Source organism: Nanorana parkeri, unplaced genomic scaffold (assembly GCF_000935625.1).
Source record: "Nanorana parkeri isolate BGI_ZX_2015 unplaced genomic scaffold, ASM93562v1 scaffold143, whole genome shotgun sequence".
Classification (NCBI taxonomy): Eukaryota; Metazoa; Chordata; class Amphibia; order Anura; family Dicroglossidae; genus Nanorana; species Nanorana parkeri.
In genome coordinates, this window is record NW_017306411.1 from 397,920 (window position 1) to 423,184 (window position 25,265).

At 42.7% G+C, this 25,265-nt stretch overlaps 1 protein-coding gene across 2 annotated transcripts in view; it reads left to right on the forward strand.

Moving 5' to 3' along the window:
- UXS1 (UDP-glucuronate decarboxylase 1) overlaps positions 1-25,265 on the forward strand; it is a 56,883-nt gene that overhangs the window by 2,448 nt on the left and 29,170 nt on the right. The window contains exons 2-6 of one of the 2 annotated variants that reach the window (XM_018554145.1): positions 12,202-12,229; positions 13,152-13,200; positions 16,566-16,609; positions 22,591-22,651; positions 22,845-23,025. In XM_018554145.1, the coding sequence (XP_018409647.1) occupies positions 12,202-12,229; positions 13,152-13,200; positions 16,566-16,609; positions 22,591-22,651; positions 22,845-23,025 (363 nt within the window). Of the gene's footprint in view, positions 1-12,201; positions 12,230-13,148; positions 13,201-16,565; positions 16,610-22,590; positions 22,652-22,844; positions 23,026-25,265 lie in introns of both variants that reach the window. The other variant, XM_018554144.1, reaches the window with a different exon arrangement.

A 25,265-nucleotide genomic window follows, 5' to 3' on the forward strand; every position in this document is an offset into this window, starting at 1 on the left:
TCGACAAAAGACGTGCGACCGTACAGTAGAAACGGTCGCACGTCTTAGTTCACACTGCTCGATTCTCGTACAAACGCGAGATTTCGCCCGATTCTCGTACGAGAATCGAGCAGTGTATGGGCACCTTTAGTTTAGCACCTAGACACAAATGAGCACTTAACCCTTGCAGTGCTGGGAGTAGACCCACTGCAAGGGAAAATAAAAAAAAATAAAAATCCTGGAGTTCTTCTGTAAAGTGTATGTACACTGAGTGGCCAGATTTATTATGACCACCCCATCAGTACTTCGTTGGGCCACCTTTTGCCTTCAATACTGCGGCGATTCTTCTTGGCATTGACTCCACGAGATGTTGAAAGGTGATGCGAGTAATCTGACACCATGCCTGATGAATAGCACTGTCCAGTTCTGTGAGATTTGATGGTTGTGGGACCAGCTGCCTGATGGCTCTTTCAACTTCGTCCCACAAATGCTCAATTGGATTGAGATCTGGTGATTGTGGGGGCCACCTAAGCAAGGTAAAGTCTCCCTCATGTTCTTGAAACCACTCCTGCACAATACGAGCACCGTGGCATGGCGCATTGTCTTGTTGGAAGAAGCCATCTCCATTGGGATACGCCATCAACATGATAGGATGAACTTGATCAGCAACGATACTTTGGTATGTTGTGCTATTCAGACGTTGTTCCACACGAATTAAAGGGCCCAAATCATGCCAGGAAAACATGCCCCAAACCATAACACTGCCCCCACCAGCTTGAAGGGTTGTACTCATGCATGTGGGGTGCATGCTTTCATGCTGTTTCCACCAAATTCTCACTCTGCCATCTGCATGATGCAACTGGAAATGTGATTCATCGGACCACATGACTTTTTTTCCAATGCTCGACTGTCCAATCCTTGTGTTGCTGTGCAAATTGGAGACATTTTATCTTGTTAACTGCAGACAGCAAAGGTGTTTGAACAGGCCTTCGGCTTCCATATCCCATGCGATGCAGTGTACGGCGAACAGTGCGTTCAGAGATCATTTAAGAGGATCACTGATTTAAGATCTGCAGTAATTTGATGCACTGTTGCCCTTCTGTTGTCTTGTACCAGTCTTGCCACTCTCCGTTCTGCCCTAACTTTGACTAGTCGCTGAGGACCACAATTCGCACGTCCAGACCCAGATTTTTGGCTGACAGTCCAGTCTTTAAACACTTTAACAACAGATGCTCTTGAACATTTAACGAATTCTGCTGTTTTGCTGATACTCGCTCCATGGCTCCGAGCGCCAACAATCATCCCACGTTCAAAGGCTGTTAAATTGCGTTGTTTACCCATATCTTCAGAAAAAAAACACTTCTACTGTCGTGGTAAACAACCTGCTTCCCTATTTATAATGGTCTGGCCCTCTAGCAACTTCAGCGCCAAATTATAGCTAATTTGCCTATAAACGTCAGGTGGTCATAATAATCTGGCCACTCAGTGTATAGCCCAGACCTTTTTTGGAGGGGATAAACCTGCATCAGTTTGTTTGCTGTCTTAGGGGGAGATATCCCTTTACTTCCTGTCCCAGACATCTAACAGGAAATAAAGGGGACATTTATACCAATTGCGGGGAATTTAACTCTTGGTTGTCACTAGAACGGGTGTCCCCGTTTGAAGATTTACCCTCACCTCTTGTTCTGGGGACAGCTGGTTGTTTTTGGATTTCCCATCACTTTCATTGGTCACCAGGACCAACAGAGAAGAGAAGGTAATCCTCCTCGGGTGGGGGGGGGATACAGACTGCAATAAAAAAGGTATTCTTATCCTTCCCCACTTTTATCCAAACATAAAACAAAAAAGTTTGGGCTATATAAACACTTTATTAGGTGGCAAAAGCTAGAACAAAGATATCAGTCTCTCTCTAAATTATTGATTTAGGCCCCAGTCACACCTTATCCAGTGCGTCCCGGTGCAGTTTTGTGCCTGCAACGCACTGGATCGTATAATGAAGCCAGGCCGTGTTCTGGTGCGGGATGGGGCGTTTCAGTGCCATTCACGTCAATAACACCGCAGACACGCCCCCCCACCCGCAGTGCGATTGACCGCACCGCAACTAAAGATACAGGAGTGTCCTCCATTCCAGTGCAGTACGATTTGAAAAAGTGCATGCACATGCTTCATTTACAAAACTTCCTTCCGGCTATACAGAAATTCCTATACTTACAAGCGCCATCTAGGGCTGCTACCGTAGTACTCTGTGGCTTATAGCCAGGCAGGTGTCGTTTGCATGGCTCTAGCACTCCTAAATGATGATGATGAGTATAGGAATTTCTATATAGCCAGGCGGAAGTTTTATAAATGAAGTCCTAAGCGTCTGTGTCAATGGGCTTATGTTCACTTCAAGTAGGTTTTGAAGTTGCATACAAGTCTATTGGAATACAAACCTGTCTGATGCGGGTCAGAAGGAGCTCAACTGGAGGTCAAATGTATCTGTCAATGAGGTCTGAATGATCTGTCAAACTGATGTCATTGACACAATCTTTAACGCTTATCTACTGACCCTTGGGAAAAAGTCAAACGTTGCATATTAATAGCAGTGCTGGGTAGACTGCTTGGACTTACTGTCTTAAAGGAGAACTATGAGATGAGTGATTTCCACTCACCTCATAGTTCTAGCCGACCTGTGACAATGAGACTGTCTCAGGTCGGCTCAGTAGATCGGGAAGTGAGCGAACACATACCGGCGTTCGCTCACTTCTCGATCCTGTCACGGCTCTCTGCCATGACAGGGGAGGGACTTGATTCCCCCCTCCCCGCTCCGATCCTCCGGCGCTGACTGGCGGAACGGACGGGGGCGGGTACAGCTGGCTCTGCCTCTAGATAGGCAGAGCCAGCTGTCACTCTGCTGCAGCTCGCGGTATACTGAGCTTAGGGTAACGGGAGGACGCTAGTTTGTGTCCTCCCGTTACCCCAAGGAGAACTATGGGGAAAAACACTGACCCCTTAGTTCTCCTTTAAGGAATCAAGTGCATTTATAAACAGCTAAAGGGGCAGGTTATGACATTTGTTTACATGTGTGGGGAGTGTGAAGGTTTACTTCAAGGGGCCTTTTTATTAACTATTCTAAGGGCACTCGCATACATTATCTGTGAATGTTTGTTTTGTGCAAATAATGGCAAAAACATATGTTCCTAGTATATGATCTTCTCACGTCTTATCTATTGGGATGTAACACATCCTTATGGCCACAATGAGATTCATTGAGTGGCCATAAGGCTGTATTATATCACACTACATTTGACCTGAAAAGAAAATACATTAGAATGTTTTTTGCCATTATTTGCACAAAGCCAATATTCACAGGGAGAAGGGCCCTGTAAACTGTTTTTAAATAGTTCCCTAAGTAATGTATTCTTACAATGGAGGCATTACTTTTTGATTGACCCTCGTATATAGAGACATGATAATGAAGTTCAATTTATATAGAGCAGGGGTAGCAAACCTCCGGCCCTCCAGCTGTGGTGGAACTACAAATCCCATGAGGCATTGCAAGATTCTCACAGCCATGGCTCCCGAAGAGAGATGCATCATGGGATTTGTAGTTTCACCACAGCTGGAGGGCCCCGAGGTTTGCTACCCCTGATATAGAGTAACTAGGGATGCACAGATACCAGTGCCGATACTCGGCATTTTCACAAGAACTACCAGGACTGCAGCTGGGACCGGGCTCTGGCGCTCCACCACTGTCTTGAAATCATTAGTCTGTATTGTTTTAGAAATACTGTCACATGACACAATTACTGATACTAGAACTGCAACAACTATTCGATCAAATCGATTAAAATCGACGATGGAAAACGTTGTCAACATTTTCCATCGTCGATGCGTCGGCTAAAATTCAAATTTCACGCCCACCGCACACATATTATACAGCGCAATGGAGAATACCACCAGCTATAGAGGACTACAAATCCCATCAATAATACATTTATATACAGCGCAATGCAGAATAACGCCATCTATAGAGGAATACATCAGATCCCAGCAATAATACATTGTATACATAATAGTATAGTATAATGTTGTACTATTGCTGGCATGTGTTTGTATTCCTCTATACCTGCTGGTATTCTGCATTGTGCCGTATAATCATTATGCAAGAAAGACCAAAAGGCACACGATCGTTTCCAGGGGGGAGGCAGCTTATTACATCACTCACAGACAAGCAAATAGGTTTCCTGTCTGTTTATGCTGCATTCCAGGCAGTTGCAGTTTAACAGAGAGGATCTGGTAGGGAGCTGCTTTCAATCAAGGCAGGCCATGGAGGGTATACAGACTATGGAATATGCACACTGTGCATTGGCATGGTGGTGTCCTGTATTTTCTAACTGTTAGAAAGTACAGGACACCACCATTGCTTTTCTGACGGCCGTATGCCGTCAGAATAATAATTAAAAAAAAAAAACACCATAGCAATGCATAGCTAGATTTCTATTGGCTATTTCACTTTGCAATAGCCAATGGCAAACTGGCTATTTCACCCGCCCTCTGCTGCTATTGGCTAAGTGAAATAGCCAATGGGAATCTAGCTATGCATTCCTATGGTGTTTTTTTTTTTTTCTGACCTAAGTCCGCCGGCGGCCCCCGATGTCAGGAGAAAAAAAAAACTATCACAGGGAAAGGTTTACTCTGCTCGTAAACCTTTTCTGGGAGAAACTGTTTCTCTCCCGGGCGCCGTTATCTAATAGCGGGAGACTCCAGGGCGACCCCTGGCAAATCGTCATTCAACCCCGACGGGGTCGCAACCCACAGGTTGAGAACCGCTGTTCTAACAGCAAGCGCAGGGATGCAAACTGACCACCCAAGCATGGATCAGCATCTGTGCTTTGTGTTGTCAGTTTAGAACAAGGAAGAAAGAGGAAAGGCAGGGTCAACCAGGTAATCGTAGTGAATGGATTGAATGAAAATGTAATGGATTACTTTTAGGCAGATATAAACAGATGAACACACACACATATTAAATAAATGCATTTTTAGGGTAACATACCCTTTTAAGAACCTTCTTTCAAGTTTTTAGTTTGGTTTTAGAGCCATCACACCTATGGACATCACTCTTACAACTGATTTTCTACATCAAATTCTATGATGGGTGTATCTCTCTGGCTGGCAACACAGTACCATGGATGCCATCTATGGTCAGTTATGACAAAAGGTCAAGCTATAGTTAACAAGCTTTGGGTGTGATGTTTACACAAAACTCACCCAAACAATGGAAGTGCAGCCACACCCATGTATCCCATTATGAGAAACTAGCTCTGTTAAGTTTAAGTTAACAATGGCACTTATTTGAGCAAAACAGACCCCCCTCTTAGAAACCTGATGTTTGTAAATGTGTAAAACTGTGTTTGTGTGTCTGAAAAAAAAAAAATCGTATAACCGATATAGGTACGCAATATAGTGACAACTACGTAAGAGAAGACAAAAAGTGAAGGGAGATCTCCATAACTGGACTCAGACAGAAAAAAAAAAAATCACTAGGGTTTTAACCATTTCCTACTCTATATTTTGCCTAGAGAGGCTCATAGAAAGAATTTGGTGGCTAACAAGGACCTTCACTTTTTTTTTTCTGCTGCAACCACTGGAGGGTCAACTTGGCCTTGTGCCTAGGGTCATTGTCATTGTTTAGGGTCATTGTCGTGCTGGAAAGTCCAATAGCGTCCCACGCGCAGCTTTCGTGTAGAAGAATGCAAATTGTCTGCAGTATTTTCTGATAACATGCTGCACTCCTCTTGCCATCAGTTTTCACAAGATTCCCCGTGCCTTTAGAGCTCACACACCCCCAAAACATCAGTGAGCCCACCACCATGCTTCACAGTGGGGATGGTATTCTTGTCGCTATAGGCCTTGTTGACCCCTCTCCACACATGGCACTTATGGTTATGCAGCTCATTTTTGGTCGTATTGTGCTTCTTGAAACGACCAAATTTTTTCAGAGCAGCCTGTATTTCTCCTGAGGTTACCTGTGAGTTTTTTTTTCTTGGCATCCAGAACGATTCTTCTGGCAGTTGTGGCTCCAATCTTTCTTGGTCTACCTGAGCTTGGCTTGAAAGCAAGAGATCCCAGAACGGTACTGACTGACATTTTCAAGGCTTTGGATATATTTTTATATCCTTTTCCATCTTTATAAAAAGTCCCATTACTTTATTATACAGCTCCCAATGGCTCAGTATGTAGTCTGCTCAGTGCATCCAGCAGAGAGCTAACAAACTCATTGGGGAAATGTATTAAACTGGAGCAGACGGAATCTGGAGCAGGTGCCCATGGCAACCAATCAGCATCTCCTTAGTTTGCTCAGTTGAGATTTGAAAATGAGAGAAGCTGATTGGTTAAAATGGAAATCTGCTCCAGTTTTGATAAATTCCCTCCATTGACTATTTATACACAGACACTAATTGCAATTTAAAAAGTCACAGGTGTAGGAAATTAACCTTTTAATTGCCCTTTTAGCCCGTGTGTGCCACCTTGTTTGTCTGTAACAAGGCCAAACATTCCTGGGTATGTAAACTTTTGATCAGGGCCATTTGGGTGATTTCTGTTACCATTATGATTTTAAGGAGCCAAACAACTAAGTGATGGCTTCAATTGATCATTGTCTGTCTTTAAATAAAAAAAGTAGTTTTGTAAGAAAAAAAAAAAAAGTAGAATAATTTTGGGGCCCTCATCTTAGTTTAACTCTGAATTATTAGACTGATTGGATGGTTTTTAATGAGTCGCCTATTTAGAATTTTGAGTGTCTATTTATTAAAGCTAAACTGCAGGGAAGACATTAAGGCCTCATTCACACGAGAAAAGGCCGGCACGTACAGCTCTGTGCAGGGCCGTATCGGGCAGGTCCCGGGAAGGACAGGTGCTGTGTGTGATTTTAGTACGCAGCCCCTGTCTTTCTCTATGGGAGTATGCGGCCATACGCCGCCCTATGTTCACCCCAAGTGCAGGTCCGTACTGGTGCGGGTGTCCCGGCTCGGACGCAGACAGGATACATCCTGCTAGCGTACGAGTATGGACACCACCACTGACGTGCAGGGAGGGTGAGCATAGGGCGGCGTATGGCCGCGTAGTTCCATAGAGAAGGTTAGGGGCTGTGTACTAATCGCACACAGCACCTGTCCTTCCTGGGAGCTTTCCGATACGGCCGTGAACGCGGCACAGAGCTGAAAGGCCTGGTTCACACCTGAACGTTTTGTAGCGCGTTCAACGCTCGACGAACGCTCTACAAAACGCTCAAACATCTAAATCCCATTGTATTCAATGGGTCTGGTTCACACCTTGCCGTATTTCCGCCCGTCCGAACGCGATACAAAACGGCCTACGCCCAAAGAAGTACATGTACTTCTTTGGGGCGTTTTGGTCTCGCGTTTCCAATGGGATACAGCCAAGTAGCCCTCGGAAACAGGTGTTTGTCGCGCGTTTTTTTTTACCGCAAAACGCGTGACGCAAAACGCGTGACAAACGCGCATATTCAATACGCCTAGGTGTGAACCCAGCCTAAGTGCCAGCCTAACCTATAAAGCCATCCACAACTCCGCCCCCGGATATATCTCAGACCTTGTCTCAAAGTATCACCCTAACCGTCCCCTCCACTCATCCATTGACATCCTGCTTTCCAGCTCCCTTGTCCACTCTTCCCATACTCGCCTCCAGGACTTCTCTAGAGTCTCTCCCATCCTCTGGAACTCTTTACCCCAACCTGTTCGTCTATCTCCCACCTTGACTGCCTTTAGGCGTTCCCTAAAGACTCATCTCTTCAGGGAAGCCTATCCCACCGCAACCTAACCACTGAACCTTCACATTCTCACATAATTCATTGCCACAGCTACCTCCTCATGTATCATTTCCCCCTCCTCTTTTAGATTGTAAGCCCTCAGGGGCAGGGCCCTCCTTACCATCTTGTCTTGAATTGTATTGTAATTGTAATGTCTTCTTTATATTGTAAAGCGCTGCGCAAACTGTTGGCGCTATATAAATACTATGTAATAATAATAATAAGTGCTGGCCTTTTCTCGTGTGAATGAGGCCTAATAGAAGAATTTCAGGCAAAAGTCTTAATCTTTGCAGTGAGGCTGTCCCCACACTGCAAGGGTTAACTGCTTGTCTTTGTCGAGGTGCGCAAAAAAAAGTTGTACTCGCTCGAACCGCTGAGCCAGCTCCCTGCTTCTCTGGTCTTTGAAGTCGTTCTCCTTCTACACTGCAGCATTAGAATGTACCTCAAAGTCTTTGTGTCTATACAGAGTATATTGTACGTGATAATATAACTGACATTAGACTGCTGCAGAGGAGGGGTAGAGAGACTCCAGGAATCGGTCTAAGAGCAAGCCGGGTCAGGGAGATGATCGGAAAGTGAGCGAGTGACATTATGCGTTTGCTCACTTCCGGATCTATAGAGCTGACGTGTGACAGTTTCTTTGTCACAGGTCGGCTCGAGCTATGAGGTTGACTGAAAATCACTCACATCCTAGTTTTCCTTTACCACCAAAAGAAAGGTCTATCCGTCTGAAATAAAATATTGTATACATCTGCTTGAGCCTTCCCAAAAGCACAACATTCAAGCAGTTTTATTTTTTTTCCATCACATAATTCTGTTTTTTTAGCAAGGAATGATGATCGACCTGTGAAGCATTTTAAGGAACTGCACGCCTCTGCTGTACATGTATTTATTGTCCGCTAATGTATTCATCTCTCCGCTTATCTCCTACTCTGTCCCCCCTTTAGGTGATCATTGAAAAATACACTCTTCATGGAAGGCTGTCCTACCGCCAAATAACTGTCCTTTCACTTCTTCCATTATCTCATCCCACACAATTATTACCTTTTTGTATCACTTGCCCCTCCTACTAGATTGCCCCTCCTACTAGATTGTAAGTGCTCATGAGCAGGGCCCTCCTAAACCTCCCATACAGAAACTGTATTGCAAGTCCCCATTCACACCTAGGCGTCAGCATTTCTGCGCGGTTTTACATGCTTTTCAAGCGTTTTTGCGCGTTTTCCCCTAAATAGATGCGCGTTTTGGACGTGTTTCTGCAGATGGGTGTATTGAGTGTTGTCCAATGGAAAGAAGTCCTGCCCATGACATAAACTCCTACACATTAGCCAAGGGGTTAACACCATCAGCCTTTCAGCAGCTGTGGAACTACAAGTCCTGTGATGCATATAAAAGTCTGTGCACCCAGAAAAGAAAAGGCATGACACCCAGAGGTAGCTGCATACTGGGATTTGTAGTTCCCCAACACATGGAGATCTGCAGCTGCACAGACCTACAATAGCCACACAAGCAAGCAGAAACATAAGCTACAACAGTATCACAACAAACTTTGGATGCATCACATGCACATGTTTCACCTGCGCTGTCCTTCAGGGATGGAGGGAAAGATTCCCATTCTGGCCAAATCTGGCAAGCAATTCGCCTCCTCCTTCCTCTGTTTATATAAAGGGGGTTGCGCAGGTCATACAGGCAGGGTTGTGCCTGGATTAGCTTTATAAATGCCTCCAGAGTCAAAGTTTTGCAGACATCAATCAGCCATTTTGCTTCCCAGTGTGCTTTGCAGGTGGTCTTCCACAATGTATATGCGCCTTAAAAACGTGCATTCTTTTGCACAAAAACGCGTGAAAAACACGCAGGAATGCGCAAAAACCCCACACACGCATTTTTGGCACGTTTGCCATTGAATTCTAAGGAGCACAAACGTGCTAAATCTGCCTGAAAGAAGCTAATGCACCTTTTCCAGCGTTCAGCTTTTTTACAGCTTGCTGCTAAACTCTCAGGTGTGAACAGGGGCCATAGGAATGAATAAGAATTCTTGTGTTGCGTGCTTTGACGCTTAAGCTTTCAGCGTCAAAACGCCCAGGTGCGAACAGTGACTAACTGTGCTGTCTCCATTTTGTAACGCACTGCGCAAACTGTTGGCGCTATAAAAATCCTTTATTATGAGACCTGTGGGGAGAGAATTAGGCTGTCCTTGACTTAAATGTAAAAATGCTAGTTGCTTGACTGTCATGCAGTCCCTTAGGCTTTAGTACATTGAATCCTTGGCCTAGCACAAACATGCAGCAACATAGGTCAGAACTCCGTTTCTACGTACTTGTTCTGGATCAGACTCAAAAAGTAAGCCCGTGGGGCAGCATGACAGCCAGGCAACTTGCATTTTCAAGAAAGACCAGGAAAAGCTTAGCATTCTATCTGGTTCAGGAATAGGAAAGATCAGTACTTTTTCTCTTTATGCCATTGACTCTAAAGGTTGATTATAGACTTGTAGTTGTAGTGTAGACCAATGCTCCTTTTTGCTGTACTTGCATTACTGCTTTTTGGGATACAGCCTAGCTGCTGGGGGTCACATGTTTCCATCCTGCCCTTTGGTAGGTAATCTGAGAACTTGTTTGTAGGGCAGGAGAGCCAATTCCCACATGTGAGGAGCTCCTTGCGGATTATTTATAACTCGGATAAAGTTAAACCATGTAAACAATCAGTCATTGGCTCTTTAAAGGGACTCTGTCAACGCCCAAAAAAACATTTTTTAAATGCTTCCTGTGAAAGAAGAGTTTTAATACCTACCTCTCCAGGTGCCCTTGCTGCCAATCTACACTCTCCTTGAAGAGAAAACCTGCCAGCAGGATCTTCAGCATCCAATGCATTTCCCAGAGGCGTGTGTGATATACCTGTGCCTAGTCGCTGCCTTCTTGGATAGCTGGGGACTTGAATCCCATGATGATGTACTTCAGCCCAGTGCAAGGGCACATGCTTCTTGCAAACGTGATGAGATAGCCTCCGCACTCCAGTTGTGGTAAAACTACAAATCTTATCATGGCTCTGGGAGTCATCCCTGTGGTTGTCTTGCAATGCCTCATGGGACTTGTAGTTTCACAAAAGCTGGAGTGCCAAGGTTGGCTACCACTGTTGTATACTAAAAGCTACTCGGCATGCAAATTAAGAGTAGTGCTACTATGTGTATGCAATGCTACATGTGGCAGGGCTCGTTCACACCAATGCGGTGACCTGCGTTTTTCTAAACCGGAAAAATGTAGGGCACATGGAAAGCAATGCAATGCGGGTGTGATGTTCAGTGTCGTATGGTGCTGGATAATGCAGAAATACTAAATTTTTCTGCAGCGCATGAGACCGCACTGTAAGTCACCGTAGCGCACAGCACCCTAGCTAATTTGTAACAACAAGCAAATATCTCCACCGTGCCAACTGCCTAGCTTACCCACAGCTGGCACAGTGATCATTTTCTGTGGGGTATATACTTTACGCTTTTAACCTGTAGTACTCCGGAAGCTTTGTACATGCAGACACCTCCTGGGTGCCTTGTATTTGTGTCTGCTGGCAGTTCAGTATTTGGAAAGTAGATTCTCAAAGGCCAAAATACAACAAACCCATACTGACCTTGACTGCAAATTAGTCTGTCTCGGTCTTTATGACCTTACTTCTTTGCTAATTGAATTGCCAGGAGCGAATGAAAGAGGAGTATACGCTAAGGCCTTGTTCACACCAAATGCAGAGCAGATCTGCATGAGTTTCTGCACATGCAGTGCAGTGGGTTGTGCCGCGTTTTTTACAGCTTTTTTGATGCGTTCCAAGCCGTTTTTGGTTTTAAAAAAAAAAACAACAATTTTTGTTTTTTAGTTTAAAATGGGCTTTCAGAGCGCTCCCAGGGCGTTTACATGCGTTTTTGATGCGTTTGCATGTGTTCCAGAGCAGGTAAAATGGGGCCTGCTGCAGTTTTTTTACCTGCTCTGGAACGGAATGCTGCGATGTGAACTGGAGCTACAAATACCATTGGAATACATTGGACGCAGTTTTGCTCCGGTCTGTAACTTCTCTGCTCCTGGAACGCGCTTGCTGTGAACAAGGCCTAAGGGAAAGGGGTCATTAAAGCCAACCAGTTTGGTTCGGAGTGTCTTGGTGCAGAAGTATAATATTTTATATTAAAGTTGCTTTAAAATGTAACTTTCTCTTTTTAGAAAGCGATCTTTAAAATGTCCGTGGAAGATTCCACCTACTTGGTTCTGAGCAATGACTTCGGAAACATAAATCAGAAAGGAAGGCTGGGATCAGTAGCGTGTAATGTCAGTGTGTTTATAGTTGCAGATCCTGTTCTCAGGAATTTATTGCCCCATATTATAACTCTGCACAGCATTTGGGACATTAGGGTTTAATGTGTTTTTTTTGTTTGTTTTCAGCTGTTTGGGGAAACTTTGTCAACATGAGGTAAGAATTTTATAATATTTTGATTTGGTAATTTACCTTTAATCTCTATGTTCATTTATAGCTGTGATCTTTTTTTTCTGTTCAGTATTTTATTAGATTTCACAAGGTACAAAGAGTACAACATTATAAAAATAAAAAAAAGACAAGGTACATTTAAATAAAAAAAAAAAAAAAAAGTGTACCAATACAGAGATAGTAACCGAAAAGGCCTTGTGTACCATGAGCCATATACATTTAACGAGGCTCAAAGAAGAGATATTCAATAAGCAACAATAACCTCAATACAGCAACAAGGAAACAGGAAAGAAATATAAGAACAGAAGGGAAGGCGTCCTAGGGATGTAAGGCAGCAAATATGCCAAGGAATTAAAGTGACACTAAACTCAGGAGTTAAATCTTAAAAGTGCTTTCAAATGCCGTAACTATTAACAATGATGCATCACTTGGCTGTAGATCCTCAAATCATCTCTGAATTGGTGCGGACACTGTCCTTCTTTCTGGAGGGTGACTACTTTTGTTCACCATGGTCCTTGTGTGTGTTGTAAAATGCGAGATTGTAGTCCATCACGGGAGTGAGCTTGGAGCGGTGACTACTTTACAACACACAGGGACCATGGGGAATAAAAGTAGCCACCCTCCAGAAGGAAGGACAGTGTCAGCACCAATTCAGAGCTGATTTGAGGGTCTATAGCTCAGTGATGCACAAATGAGATACATTTTTGTTAATAGGATACTTAAATGCATTTTAAGATTTAACTCCTGAGTTTAGTGTCACTTGAATCTAGTTGGGAATTGTCTGATGTACAAGAGCTGTCTGATGGACATGAGAGCAAATATAAAATGTTAAAATCACTGTGAGAATTGGGTTATTTTATGTACCCATGTTCATCTCTTCATATTGGCATTCTTACTCTCTCAGCAGGTCACTCCAGGAAAACGGAGAACAGAAAATGGAAATGAAAATAGAAGAGGTTTGTTTATCAGTTTTTGTTTTTCACATCCGTTATCTTGGAACATAATTTTAGTCTTGAAGCCCTTCTTCACCCCCCCACCCCTCTTCCCGCCTTGTTCACCCATCACTTAGACAGGAAACGAGGGGAAATCTCACTTATGGGAACATGGACCCTAATAAAATCCAGGAGAGATTTCTTTATTATTATAATTCCTGTCCCTGACTCCATTGTATGTTCCCTTACTTCTCTTCTGCCTGACAGTTGGAAAATAGCCAGTGGAAAACTCCTCCTAAATTAGTGCACAGGCGCATTAAAAGAGAACTATGGGGTATGTGTTTTTTTCCCCATAGTTCTCTTTAGGGACACGGGACATATACTAGCTCAGTATACTGTGATCGCTGCAGCCGAGACGTATCTCGACATTACTGTCAAGATCCACCCAGCTGCGTGAGTGACGGCTGGCTCTGCCTATCTAGAGGCTGTGCCCCCCTCCCCTGTCCGTGCCTGCTTTCAGCGCTGGGGGGAGGAATGAGCGGATCGGCAGCATGTTTCTGCTCACTTCCCGATCGATAGAGCCGATCTGCGACAAAGAAGCTGTCACAGGTCGGCTCTAACTATGAGGATGAGTGGAAATCACTCGCCTCACAGATCTCCTCCTTTTAAACAGTTGGCATGGGTTCCAACCCTTCCTCACCTTGCCCAAATTTTTTTTTTTTTATGTATTTCTTGGCAGCAGTTACCTCCAAATACCTCACTTGTGTATATTAATAGGTGAACATAGGTCATATCTTGTCTATTGTACTTTGTGATATTTTTGTGTTGCGATGAGCTGATACATTTCCACAAGAAATCACAGAAATATGCAGTGGCAGAGTTTCATGTTTTAGCTGTGCCCTTTGCACATGCACTAGAGTTTTAGAGACTCCTTTTAAAAGAGGTTTACTTTTTTAAAAAAGTGGGAAAGTGTACCAGTTGTAGTTAAATGTAAACTTGTGGAAGATATCTTCAGAATAGTGCCTGAATGTATTGCTGCGCTCCTGAAGGTATTCCTAGAAATGAAGTTTAGGATCTGTAGTTAAACTTGTCTGGCATGAATACCCTAGTATTCCAAGGATAAACTGAATTGTTCAGACTGCGTAGACACAGACTAATGACAAAAGACAAAAGATCTTGACCTTTATCCAACTTGATAACATTATCATCCTTGGGTTTTTCTGGAAATTCCACTAACATTATCTTCCCTATCACTATTGCACGTATTTAAAAAATGTTACATGCCAGCGCTTTATCAGCTCTGCTAATTTGTGCTATAATAAAACATGGGCTCCATACTTTTGTTCTGCATTTTGCTCCTGTGCTTGCCTGCTCTCTGTTCTAACATTGCATTATGTAATGCACAACAGCTCCGCTATAACTTTTGGAGAGCGCACTGCCTCATGTGACAATGCACAGCTATTTAGCAAAGTACAATGACTGCTTAATGAAAACCTATGTTCTTTATGTGTTTATTTTTCAGCTGTGTATTACATCAGTCGGTTTTGTGAATAGACCACCATGTTACAAAGTCAGTTTTTCTGTTCATTTACTGTAGCAGTTAGCGTTCCATCAAAAAGAAAGCAAGGAAGCAAATGCAATAAAAGTTAGTGTCTGGAAATGTTATACATTTGAATCACATTTCTGTTTGATGGGTAAAGTGATATCTGCTGCAAAGGAAATAAAAGTAAAATTCTTTAAAGCAAAACTCCGGTGGAAAAACAATTCTTAAGCCTTGCAGTAGGGCTGCCCCCACACTGCAAGGTCTAAGTGCTCATTTTTGTCTAGGTTCAAAAATAAAGTTATACTCACCAGATCCTCGTAGCTAGACTGCATTTATACTGGTCCATTCCACCTTGCTTTTTCCCTTCGCTACAGCGTTCTAAGGTCCGTGAATCATCACGTTCTGTACACTGTGTATAGGACATGAGGACGCCGAGGGACATATAATCAGAGGGAGCACTGTGACGGCTGGCTGCAAGGATCAGATGAGTGTAACTTTTTGTTATTTTTGAGCCTAGAGAGAAAATTTTCCCCAGAGTTCTGCTTTAAGTGGAAGCTACCATTCATAGATTTCCAGGCTGTATTTTATTCCTGGACATTAAAACTAAATCTGGTCTTTATCCATGTGAGATTTATCTCTGCCCTTAAGCTAAAGCTGGCCATACACCAACAGTTTTTGTTGGTGTATTAAAAAAAAAAATCTAACAAATTTCTCCAGCCACGGTAAATTGATGACACTTTCACTGTTGTATTCTGACAGCTGGCACCTGCTGCAGTGATAATACATCGAAAGTGACGGCAGTCCTTCTTTTTTGTTTCGCTGCAGATCTGCGGCTCCTTTGAGGCCACTTCAATAATCAACTTTATGTCGAGCCAAAGGGCCATCCACTGTAAGAATTCTAACCTTGTATCGTCAGTTTAAAGGAGAACTATGAGGTGAGTGATTTTTTCACTCACCTCATAGTTCTAGCCGACCTGTGACAATGAAACTGTCACAGGTCGGCTCAGTAGATCGGGAAGTGAGCAAACACATACCGGCGCTTGCTCACTTCTCGATCCTGTCACTGCAGAGAGCCGTGACAGGGGAGGGGCTGGATTCCCCCCTCCCCGCTCCGATCCGCCAGCTCTGACTGACAGAACGGACGGGGGGGGGGGCGGGTACAGCTGGCTCTGCCTCTAGATAGGCAGGGCCAGCTGTCACTCACGCAGCTGGGCGGATCCAGACACAATTGTCGGGATCCGTTTGAGCTGCGGCGTCTCAGTATACTGAGCTTTGGGTGATGGGAGGACGCTAGTTTGTGTCCTCCCATTACCCTTGGGAGAACTATGGGGAAAGCCCTGACCCCATAGTTCTCCTTTTAAGATGCAGTCCCAAGAGTCAGGAAATGAAAGCTTCTATCTCAGACACCATATACAGATATTTACACGCATGACTTTGTATTTAAACTATCAATACACAAAGATTTTTGATGGTTCCACAGTAGACAATTTAACCCTTGAGAAGATCCTGTTTTCCCCTGGCATGCACATATACTGTACACTGCATGTTGGGTGCGTTCCTCTACAGAGTCTGACATGTAGTCGGCTTATTTCTCCACCATGAATGAATTGCCAGTAACTTTATAAGATGCTAAGGATTTTTTGTGGGTATCTCTAGCAATCTTTTAAACTCCATACACAGTCAGATTGTTGTATGGTTGTGCAGGAATCATTCAAAGTCTGAAGGTCGGTTTATGAGTAATTTGTTGTATTGGTCCTGTTGGACTGTAACTGCATATTGTAATGACTGTTACTCAAGGCAAACAGACTACACTCAGTAAAATAATGGTATTCTTTTTCTTGTACAGGTGATTGCACCTTTAAGAGAAAAGATAAGAGATTTAGAAAAAAGGTAAGTTTTGTCATGTAGAACAGATTTATCCTTGTAATAGCAAAGTATTAACTGTGAGTAGATGATTGAAATTTTATCTTTTTAGTATATGGTGCTAATATCATAGATTAGCAGTGGGCGTAGCCAACTCACGGCCCCTGTGGAGAAGAAAGATTGGAACCCCTTTGCTGCTGCTGTATTAATGCGCTCATACTGGGCAAGGATTTGTGTGGGTGCCTCTTCACCTTCAGGAGTTCCATAGGCTTTCTCTTAAGATCCTGGGTAAACTAGAGACGGTGTGCCTAGGAGACATTGGGACATGTAAGAAAATCTTCAAATAGGGTTTACATAAGCTTTAAAACAATAACAATGAACTTAAGTTTTTCTTTTGGGTCTGTTGAGTATACCATTGAAACTGTTCTGTTATATCTGTCCAGTAAGTTAAGAAATTGTTGATGCTGCTAGAAATGCCACTTTTTGTAGTAAGCAGACAATGCTGCAGTGAACCCTTAAGCAATGTTATTAACCCTGCCCAGTTCCTCTCTGGGCAGGGTTATCAGTGATGATGAGGTATTCTGTAATTCTTTCCTTGGGTGACGATGCTGGTCCCCAGTATAGTACAGCGAGTAAACATTATTACCCTAGGAAACACAGTGGTGTTTTTGACAAGAATACCAGGCAAAATATAAAACCCCTGAAAAAGTAAAACTAATGCAGCCACCACATATAAGGAATCATAAGGTACAAAATACATTTTTGTTCTTAGGTTTAGATACATCCTGATGCCCACTGCTTTTGTAAATTAGGACATCATAGACATTTAGTAAATGCACACCAGTAGAAGTGCAAAGGTGAGTGTCGCCAATACACAGATAATCCATTGATCTTATAATATAAATCACCTTTATAAACCCATAAAGCACTCCAAGCGTTCTACATTTAACCAGTTGACATCCGCGGTGTTAAACCCCCTTCCCATCCAGGCCATTTTTCAGTATTCAGCGCTGCGGTACTTTGACTGACATTTATTCCGTCATGCAGCGCTGTACTGAAATGAATTTTATACCCTTTTTTGGGGACAGATAGAGCTTTCTTTTGGTGGTATTTATTCACCACTGGGGGTTTTATTTTTTTACTATATTAAGGAAAAATTACCGAAATTTAAAAAAAAAAACAGTTTCCCCTATATTAAATGATAAAACATTTATTATTACCCAATTTTTTGGTAAAATATAAAAGATGGGGTCACGTCGGGTAAAAAGACACTAAACATGTCAAGCCTTAAAATTGCGTGCGCGCGCGAAACCTCAAAAAACGATAATACCCAAAATTGGCCATAGGCGACGCTTTAAAAGCTGTTACCGCTCATCAGTTTAGTGTTATCAGTGATTGATGGCCCTAAAATGATTGCTCTCACTGCGACGTTCGCGGCGATATGTAACATGTGTAGCGCAATTGTAATTTTTGCGCGCTGGGGCACCGGACGCGTATTTACGTTTATAGGCGCGTAAACGTGGGGGTGGGGGAGTTAAACATTTTGGGGGGGTTTTTTCCCCTTTTTTTATATGTGACTTTTATTTTATTTTACTTTTTTATGTGTTACTTTTATTTTTTTTTATTTATATTTATTTTTTTTGCACTTATTGGTATTGCTATTATATAGGGGGATAACAACCCTGGTGGGGGGGGTGCCGCGAACGAGCACATATAGGCGATCGGCGGGCTATGGACCCGCTGATCGCCTATATGTGAAACACCCGGTAACGGGTGTGTGCAACGGTCGGGTCTTTTCTGCCCGTGCGTGCCCTCTAGGGGGCGCGCGCGAGCAGAAAAAAATTGCCGTCTGGAGACGGCAACCCGCAGATGTAGCAGTGCCGTCCGTCCGTTTTTTTACTGCGGACGGCAAGATGTTAATTAAGGCAGACGTAGCATTTTGCTACGGATTTACTTCTGTTCATTAGTAGATAGTCGTATTGTAAAACCGTTCTTGCGTACTGGACAAGGTAGAGGCATGGCCATTGTCGCACCAGTTATACACAGATGGATATTTTAACAGTAACCTAGAAGATCAAACAAGTAATTTGTGCCTAATTGTGGCACCACTTTTCCCTTTTTGAGTCTTTTTTTTTTTATGGATGGACTGACTATTTCCTTTCAATATAAAACTACCAACTCAGTGTAAGATTTATGCATCTTGTGTTGCAGACCTTCAATGCCTGCATTTACAAATTGGTGTATGTGGCACTATTATTTGCATGCAGTTAGTGTTATGTTCAAGCATGTTATTCTGTGTATTAAATTGTACCATTGAATAATATAACCTTTAGGGCCCGTTCACACCATACAGCGGGCATTATTGTGTCTTTTTAGGATGAATTATGATATTAACTGATGGTAAACGTTGAATGTAACATTATTGCAAGTTGATTTGAGGCATTTCTAGGGTCGAACAAATCCAGTGACAGATCTCTAAATTCTGTGACTAGGAATAAAGGAGACCTGACAATTATGATACAACGATACAACCATTTGTGTTTGGTATTTCTAGGCAGTCTGTGTAGTAACTTGTGACTGCTGTTTTCTGTAGTGTACGGGGCACTAGTACCACTGCCTGGTCAGCATATATACGTTTTAAGAATCTCTGCTTTGCCTGTATAACCTTTCAGTCCCAGCTGAAGGAAAGTTTGCAGGGCCTGTGCGAGGATCAGTGAAGGGGAGAAAAAGCATTGTCAATGCATGGACAGAGAATAGATCATGATTAATTGTCTGTGTGTTCGAGTAAATGACAGAGTGAAGTACAAACTGCCCTGCTGGCAAATGAGCACTAATGACTACTGACTGACTTCAACATTTACCCAGACATGGAAGAGTTAGTATTGGTGGTGGAGGAAAGTTGTTGTGTAGATCATTGTTTCTCAACCTTTTTTTTTTTTCGGTCACTGCACCCTTTAAGAGTGTGCAAAATCTCGGGACTCCCTAGTCTAACATTAAAAAAACGTAAATATAACAAAAAATGATCTGTGGTACCTCCAAAATCCATAACAGACCCTTATAAAGGGCCAGGTATGGTTTTTAAGGGGGAACTCAAAGCACAAATGCTGGGGGGAAAAATGTGGGGTTCACATTCTGCTTCACATCAGAGTTCCTCTTTACATCAAAAGCCCTCCTTATTAGGAACCCTTCTCACACTAGGAGCCCCTCTTCACATTAGAGTTTTCACATCATGAGCCCTCCTCCCTTCACATCAGAAGCACTCTTCTTATTGGAGACATGACGATGTGATTACTTCCAGGCACCCCTGAGGTAGCCAGAAGGCACCACAGTGTGCCACAGCACCCTGATTGAGAAGGGCTGGTGTAGATAGCGGTTGGATTGGTGACCCTCCTGTGGATAATTGCTTAAAGGAGAACTACGGTGTCCATGAGTTTCCCCATAGTTCTCCGGGTAACAGGAGGACACAAACTAGCATCCTCCCGTCACCCAAAGCTCAGTATTCCGCAAGCTACATCTCGCGGTATACTGAGACACCGGGACGGATCCCGACAATACTGTCTGGATCCACCCAGCTACGTGAGTGACAGCTGGATCTGCCTATCTAGAGGCAGAGCCAGCTGTACCCGCTCCCTCCCCCATCCGTTCCGCCAGTCAGCGCCGGAGGATCGGACAGGGGAGAGGGGAAATCCCTGCAGGGAGCGGTGAGTGACAGTCACGGCTCTCTGCAGGGACAGGATCGAGAAGTGAGCGAGCAACGGTATGTGTTTGCTCACTTCCCGATCTATTGAGCCGACGTGTGACAGTTTCATTGTCACACGTCGGTGGAAGTTCTCCTTTTTAACAACTCCACACTTGTTCCTAGATGTTGTTCTCTATGAGTGGGGAAAAGGATGTGACTACTCTTCTGTAACAGAGAATACTTTCTGGTGTATGGTGTGGTTAGTGGCTTCTCCCACTTCACCTCCATCCAACATCACGTCCTAAGATAGTTTATCCACAAAGAAAAACAATATTTCAGATACTGAAGTAATAAGGATATAAGTTATATTTTCCTGGCTTAGCACAATGTTGGACTCTTTCGGTGGTCTGCTTCATCTGCTGTCCTAGCAGTGAGACCGCAGACTGTACTGTTGGGACACCAGTAAGCTGTGTTCTACCACTAAGAAAGTCTTTTCTGGTAAGTTTTGTTTTTCTCAGCAGCATTGTGTGTGCCGTCTTGATTGTTGCATATTTCTGCCATTTGGCAGTCTGCCTGCAATTGTAATAAAGCATTTGGCAAGCTTTGAGCTGCATATGTCTCACTTGCCTCTGTTGTGTCACATGTATGTATACAGTCTATTGTATGGTTTTATCGTTGTTTACTCCATGGACTTAGTGTTCTTTGGAACAAAGGGTGCCTAATTTTTCAAAGTGACTGAAGAAATAACTATATGGAGAGAATGTTCTGAAGAATCCTATTGTCATGACTACAACAACAATTCATTTTGATTATTCTTCTAACAGTAGGAGCCAATGTTTTATGTTTATCCTGATCCGTTTCTTCAAACACTTTAAGATATAATACCTGTATTTTTCTATACGTGGCTGTCAAAATGGGAAGATCAGTCTGCTTTTAAGAACAAATTTCAGAAACTCCCCATAATACGTTATATGTTGGCACAGTACAGACAGGGTTAATTAAGGCAAATACAGTTGCTGGATTTACACTGAGCTCATTTTGGCTGATCCAGCTGAAATTTACCCAGTGGATGGCCCTGTCTGCTGACACCCAGCTGATATCCTTCCATTGAGAAGTCGAAAGAGCCAGGTGGAAAATAGTCAGCTGAACTGAGCCTGCATCCAATCGGCTGCAATCACTGTTCAGGTATTTTGACAGCCAGCAGGGCCAACTGTCAAAATATAATAGCCACAGTAGTAGATTCCTCCATTCAAGATGTTTGTTGTGGATGGAGAAATCTGTTACATTTTCTATTTTTGTTCAGCCCAAAAGCTGAGAAAATTGTATAACCAGCTATAGTAGGATTTTTCAGTTCTGGAGTTTTCCGCAAAGAGTGATTTATAAATGTAAGCCACAATTTTTACGCTATGCTATGCTATGTGAATGGGAACATGGAGCAATCTTGCCTCCAGTTTTCATGGTGGTTATTCCACACTGCAGACCTTGTTCGTTGGAATGTCTCCCTTCTTTAGGATGTCTCCATTCTTTAGGATATCCCCAATAGAACAAAAGTGTACGTATATGCCAAACAAATTTGTCTGGAGTTTTAGTTTGAACTATTTTGCTGGCATGAATATAGAGCAATAGAAGGTCCTTTAAGTTTATGTAGAAAATTGTGGCCCAATGTCCATCCAGTGCTGACAAAATACACGGAGAGGGAATTTACTAAGACTGAAGCAGGCAAAATTTGAAGCAGCTTTGCATGGCAACCAATCAGCTTCTATCTTCAGCTTAACTGAACAAGCTGAACATTGAAGCTTATCGGTTACTTTGGGAAACTGCTCCATATTCTGACTGCTCCCGTTTTTATAAATTCCCCTCCTGCCCCCAGAGTTCCATTTGTCTCAATTAGGGTTAGAGAGAGCAGCAGATGCACTTTTGTTCTAGGCTGGGGTAAAGGTTTGGACCTGTGTAATGTTTTATTACTATATATATGTTGGCTGACCAGTATTCCCCTAATTTCTTGTGCTGGTATCACAATGATATAAGGTGAGGGGAAATTGGCCAGGTGGAGTCACAGACAGAATTGAAAACCTGATGGCGATTCTGATCCTCCTTCGGTTCTTGATTGCCCCCACTGGAACAATTAGCTGTTTGCTGTCTGTTTGTTCCCACAAGTTTTGCTTTTAAAAACTGTGATACAATTAATGAATTATAAGGTTTGTGTTTTTAACTGTCGAACTGCAGCTGCCTTTTCTTTTTCTCTGAATTCATGAATGTGGAAAACTCCTTTTACCACTTTGTTGTCTTTACAGAACACAAAGCATTTTTTTCTTTTTTTTTATTACAGCTTCACACAAAAATACCCTCCTGTGAAATTCTTGTCAGAAAAGGATAGAAAGAGAATTCTGGTAAGTGCGACTAGATAGAAATGTCTGTGTACAGTACAGCGTGTTGCATTGTCACACATTTGTTTCTTGCAACACCAGCAGGAGAGTGTGTTTTAAAAAAATGTACATATTCTATAATCCTCAGATTCTCTATGCAGGAACTGATGTCTGGGTAGGTTGTGTGATTTTTTTTAATCCAGTATTATCTTTGCAGATAACAGGAGGTGCAGGATTTGTAGGGTCACATCTTACAGACAAGTTAATGATGGATGGCCATGAAGTCACTGTCGTCGACAACTTTTTCACCGGCCGTAAAAGAAATGTGGAGCACTGGATCGGTCACGAGAATTTTGAACTTATTAATCATGATGTGGTTGAACCACTTTACATTGAAGGTAACATGTAACTCCTTTCTTTGCTAGCATGCAGGCACTTGGAGGCCTTGGTGGTTGGTCATAGTTTGACTGCCTGATTTTGGGAAGATTAAGTAATATTTTTTGAACATTTAACAAATACTGATTGAACATAAATAACATTACAGCATGCTATGTATAAAACCATAGCATTTTTAAAAAGATGGTCACAATGATTTTATAAGTCATCGAATTAACAGTCACCATGGGGACAGCTCTGACATGAGAGAACAAAGAACTGTTCCTCTGCTAAGATGACACCTTCCACACAGACACATTGTGGAGCAAGACATGGTAAATCAGTTGTGGAGATGAGATCAGCCGCAGGCAGCCTACTGGCAATACTAGTGACTAGTCCTTTGCCCTCTGCTTGGCTGTTTTGGACGCTGCGTGCACTCTTATAAGCACTCTTTTAAACCAATATCTGCTACTGTTCATGATTGGAAAGAACATCCGAGGACCCTAAAATTGTATGTCATGTTAAATGTCTGTTGAAACATCCTTCTGTTTGTTCAATATGCTAATCTTAAAAAGATCAGTTCTTTAAATGGTCAAATAATATTTAGTGCAATCTTCCCGACACCAGCAAGCCCATCTTTAAATTTTACTTTTATTGTCTTTCATGTAGTCCTGCAACAGTGACCCGAATCGGTGGTGTAGTCATCTTGGAAAAAATTGATTTTATAGTTTGTGTTGCCTACTAATGCTTTTTTTTTTTTTCTGTAAATTTAATATATGTTTTCTTGGGATAACATCATCTTCTTTATTGCTGTATTACTGTTTTTCTCAACAGTATATTGATTCGTACAGTGTGATGTTGTAAAAGCGCATAGTAAGACAAACATTGCAGTAACCAAGAAAAAAGAAAAACCGCAACAGGCTATCTGTTATTGTCCAGATAGCTCTTAGACCCCATTCACACGTAGCGACATACCTTTTGCAGCGGATCCGCACGGCCGGGATAGCGCGACTTTCGGGGCGACGATCCAGCGACGGTAGCGCGACCTTCTCCGTTGGGCTCCATAGAAAAAAGGCAAAATCGCGCAAAATCAGCCGAAAAAAGGGTCCGGTAGAAGCGACTTGCGACATGGAGTTAAGGCAGCTCCATTGAATAGCATTGGCCGGCGACTTCTCGCGATATCACGCTGGAAAAATGCGCGATATCGCGGCGGAAATCGCGCGATAATTCGCTACATGTGAACGGGCCCTAAACTGATAGCTAAAATCTAATGCTTTGGCTTACTTTACTGCACATTATGTATCAAGGTGTTATATTGATGGACAAGTCTGCATACCATATTTACACCAGATGTAGAAGGAATCTGGCAGTATTGTCCTAGTCAGTTTTTACGGGGAAGGTGTGTGTGTGTGTGTGTGTGTGTGTGTGTGTTCCTGTACTGAGTTTCCTCAAGAAAAAAAAATCAACTTTTTGATTAATGTGGAAAAAAAAATGTAAATGGTAACTAATGTGAGAATGTCTTGACATCAATGTACACCTGTTATGTGCATTTATGGGATAATATCTTCAGATACCTTCTCTAGACCCCACAAACCTGGGAACACTTGCACAAATTCTGACTTGAGCTGAGAAAGTTGAGGGTAAACCTCTTCACCTCTGTATTGGTCTGTGAGAATGCCCATTCATGGACATACAGGTTTAGTCTTTGTTTAGAAATGAATTGTCTTATTCAGTGCTGTGTTATAATAGGAAACCTTTCCTCGTGTTTTTTTTCTCCTTTCAGATAAAGTAAATATATAAGCCCAGGCTAAATGTAAAATCAGCAACTGAACTGTAAGTGCTCTTAGGTTGTAGAGAGAGCCTGCTGTGCTTCAAATGTTTTGCTACAGCTGCAAACCTTCCAAAAAAACCATTTGGTAACCAGATTTCATGCTAATATTCTATCTTTACTACCTAGCAAAACACCAACCCAGAATAAGCTGTGAATTTTAATTGTCTGGCCTGTACACTTGTATGTGGTCAGAGATGCTCAGTAGTGAAAATAGAGGATCAGCATGATAGGTGGGGAAGCAGAATTTTTTTAAGATATAGCACACATTTCTCTAATGCCAAGTTTCACTTAACTGTGTGCTGAGGTTAGAAACCCAATTGGTTTATATAAAGCTAAAAGGTTTATACAAATTTTCCACAGTCTCATTTACACCACCAAGTACACCCTTTGGCATCATTTTTGTATGCCGTCCAGCCTTAAAGTAACAAACCA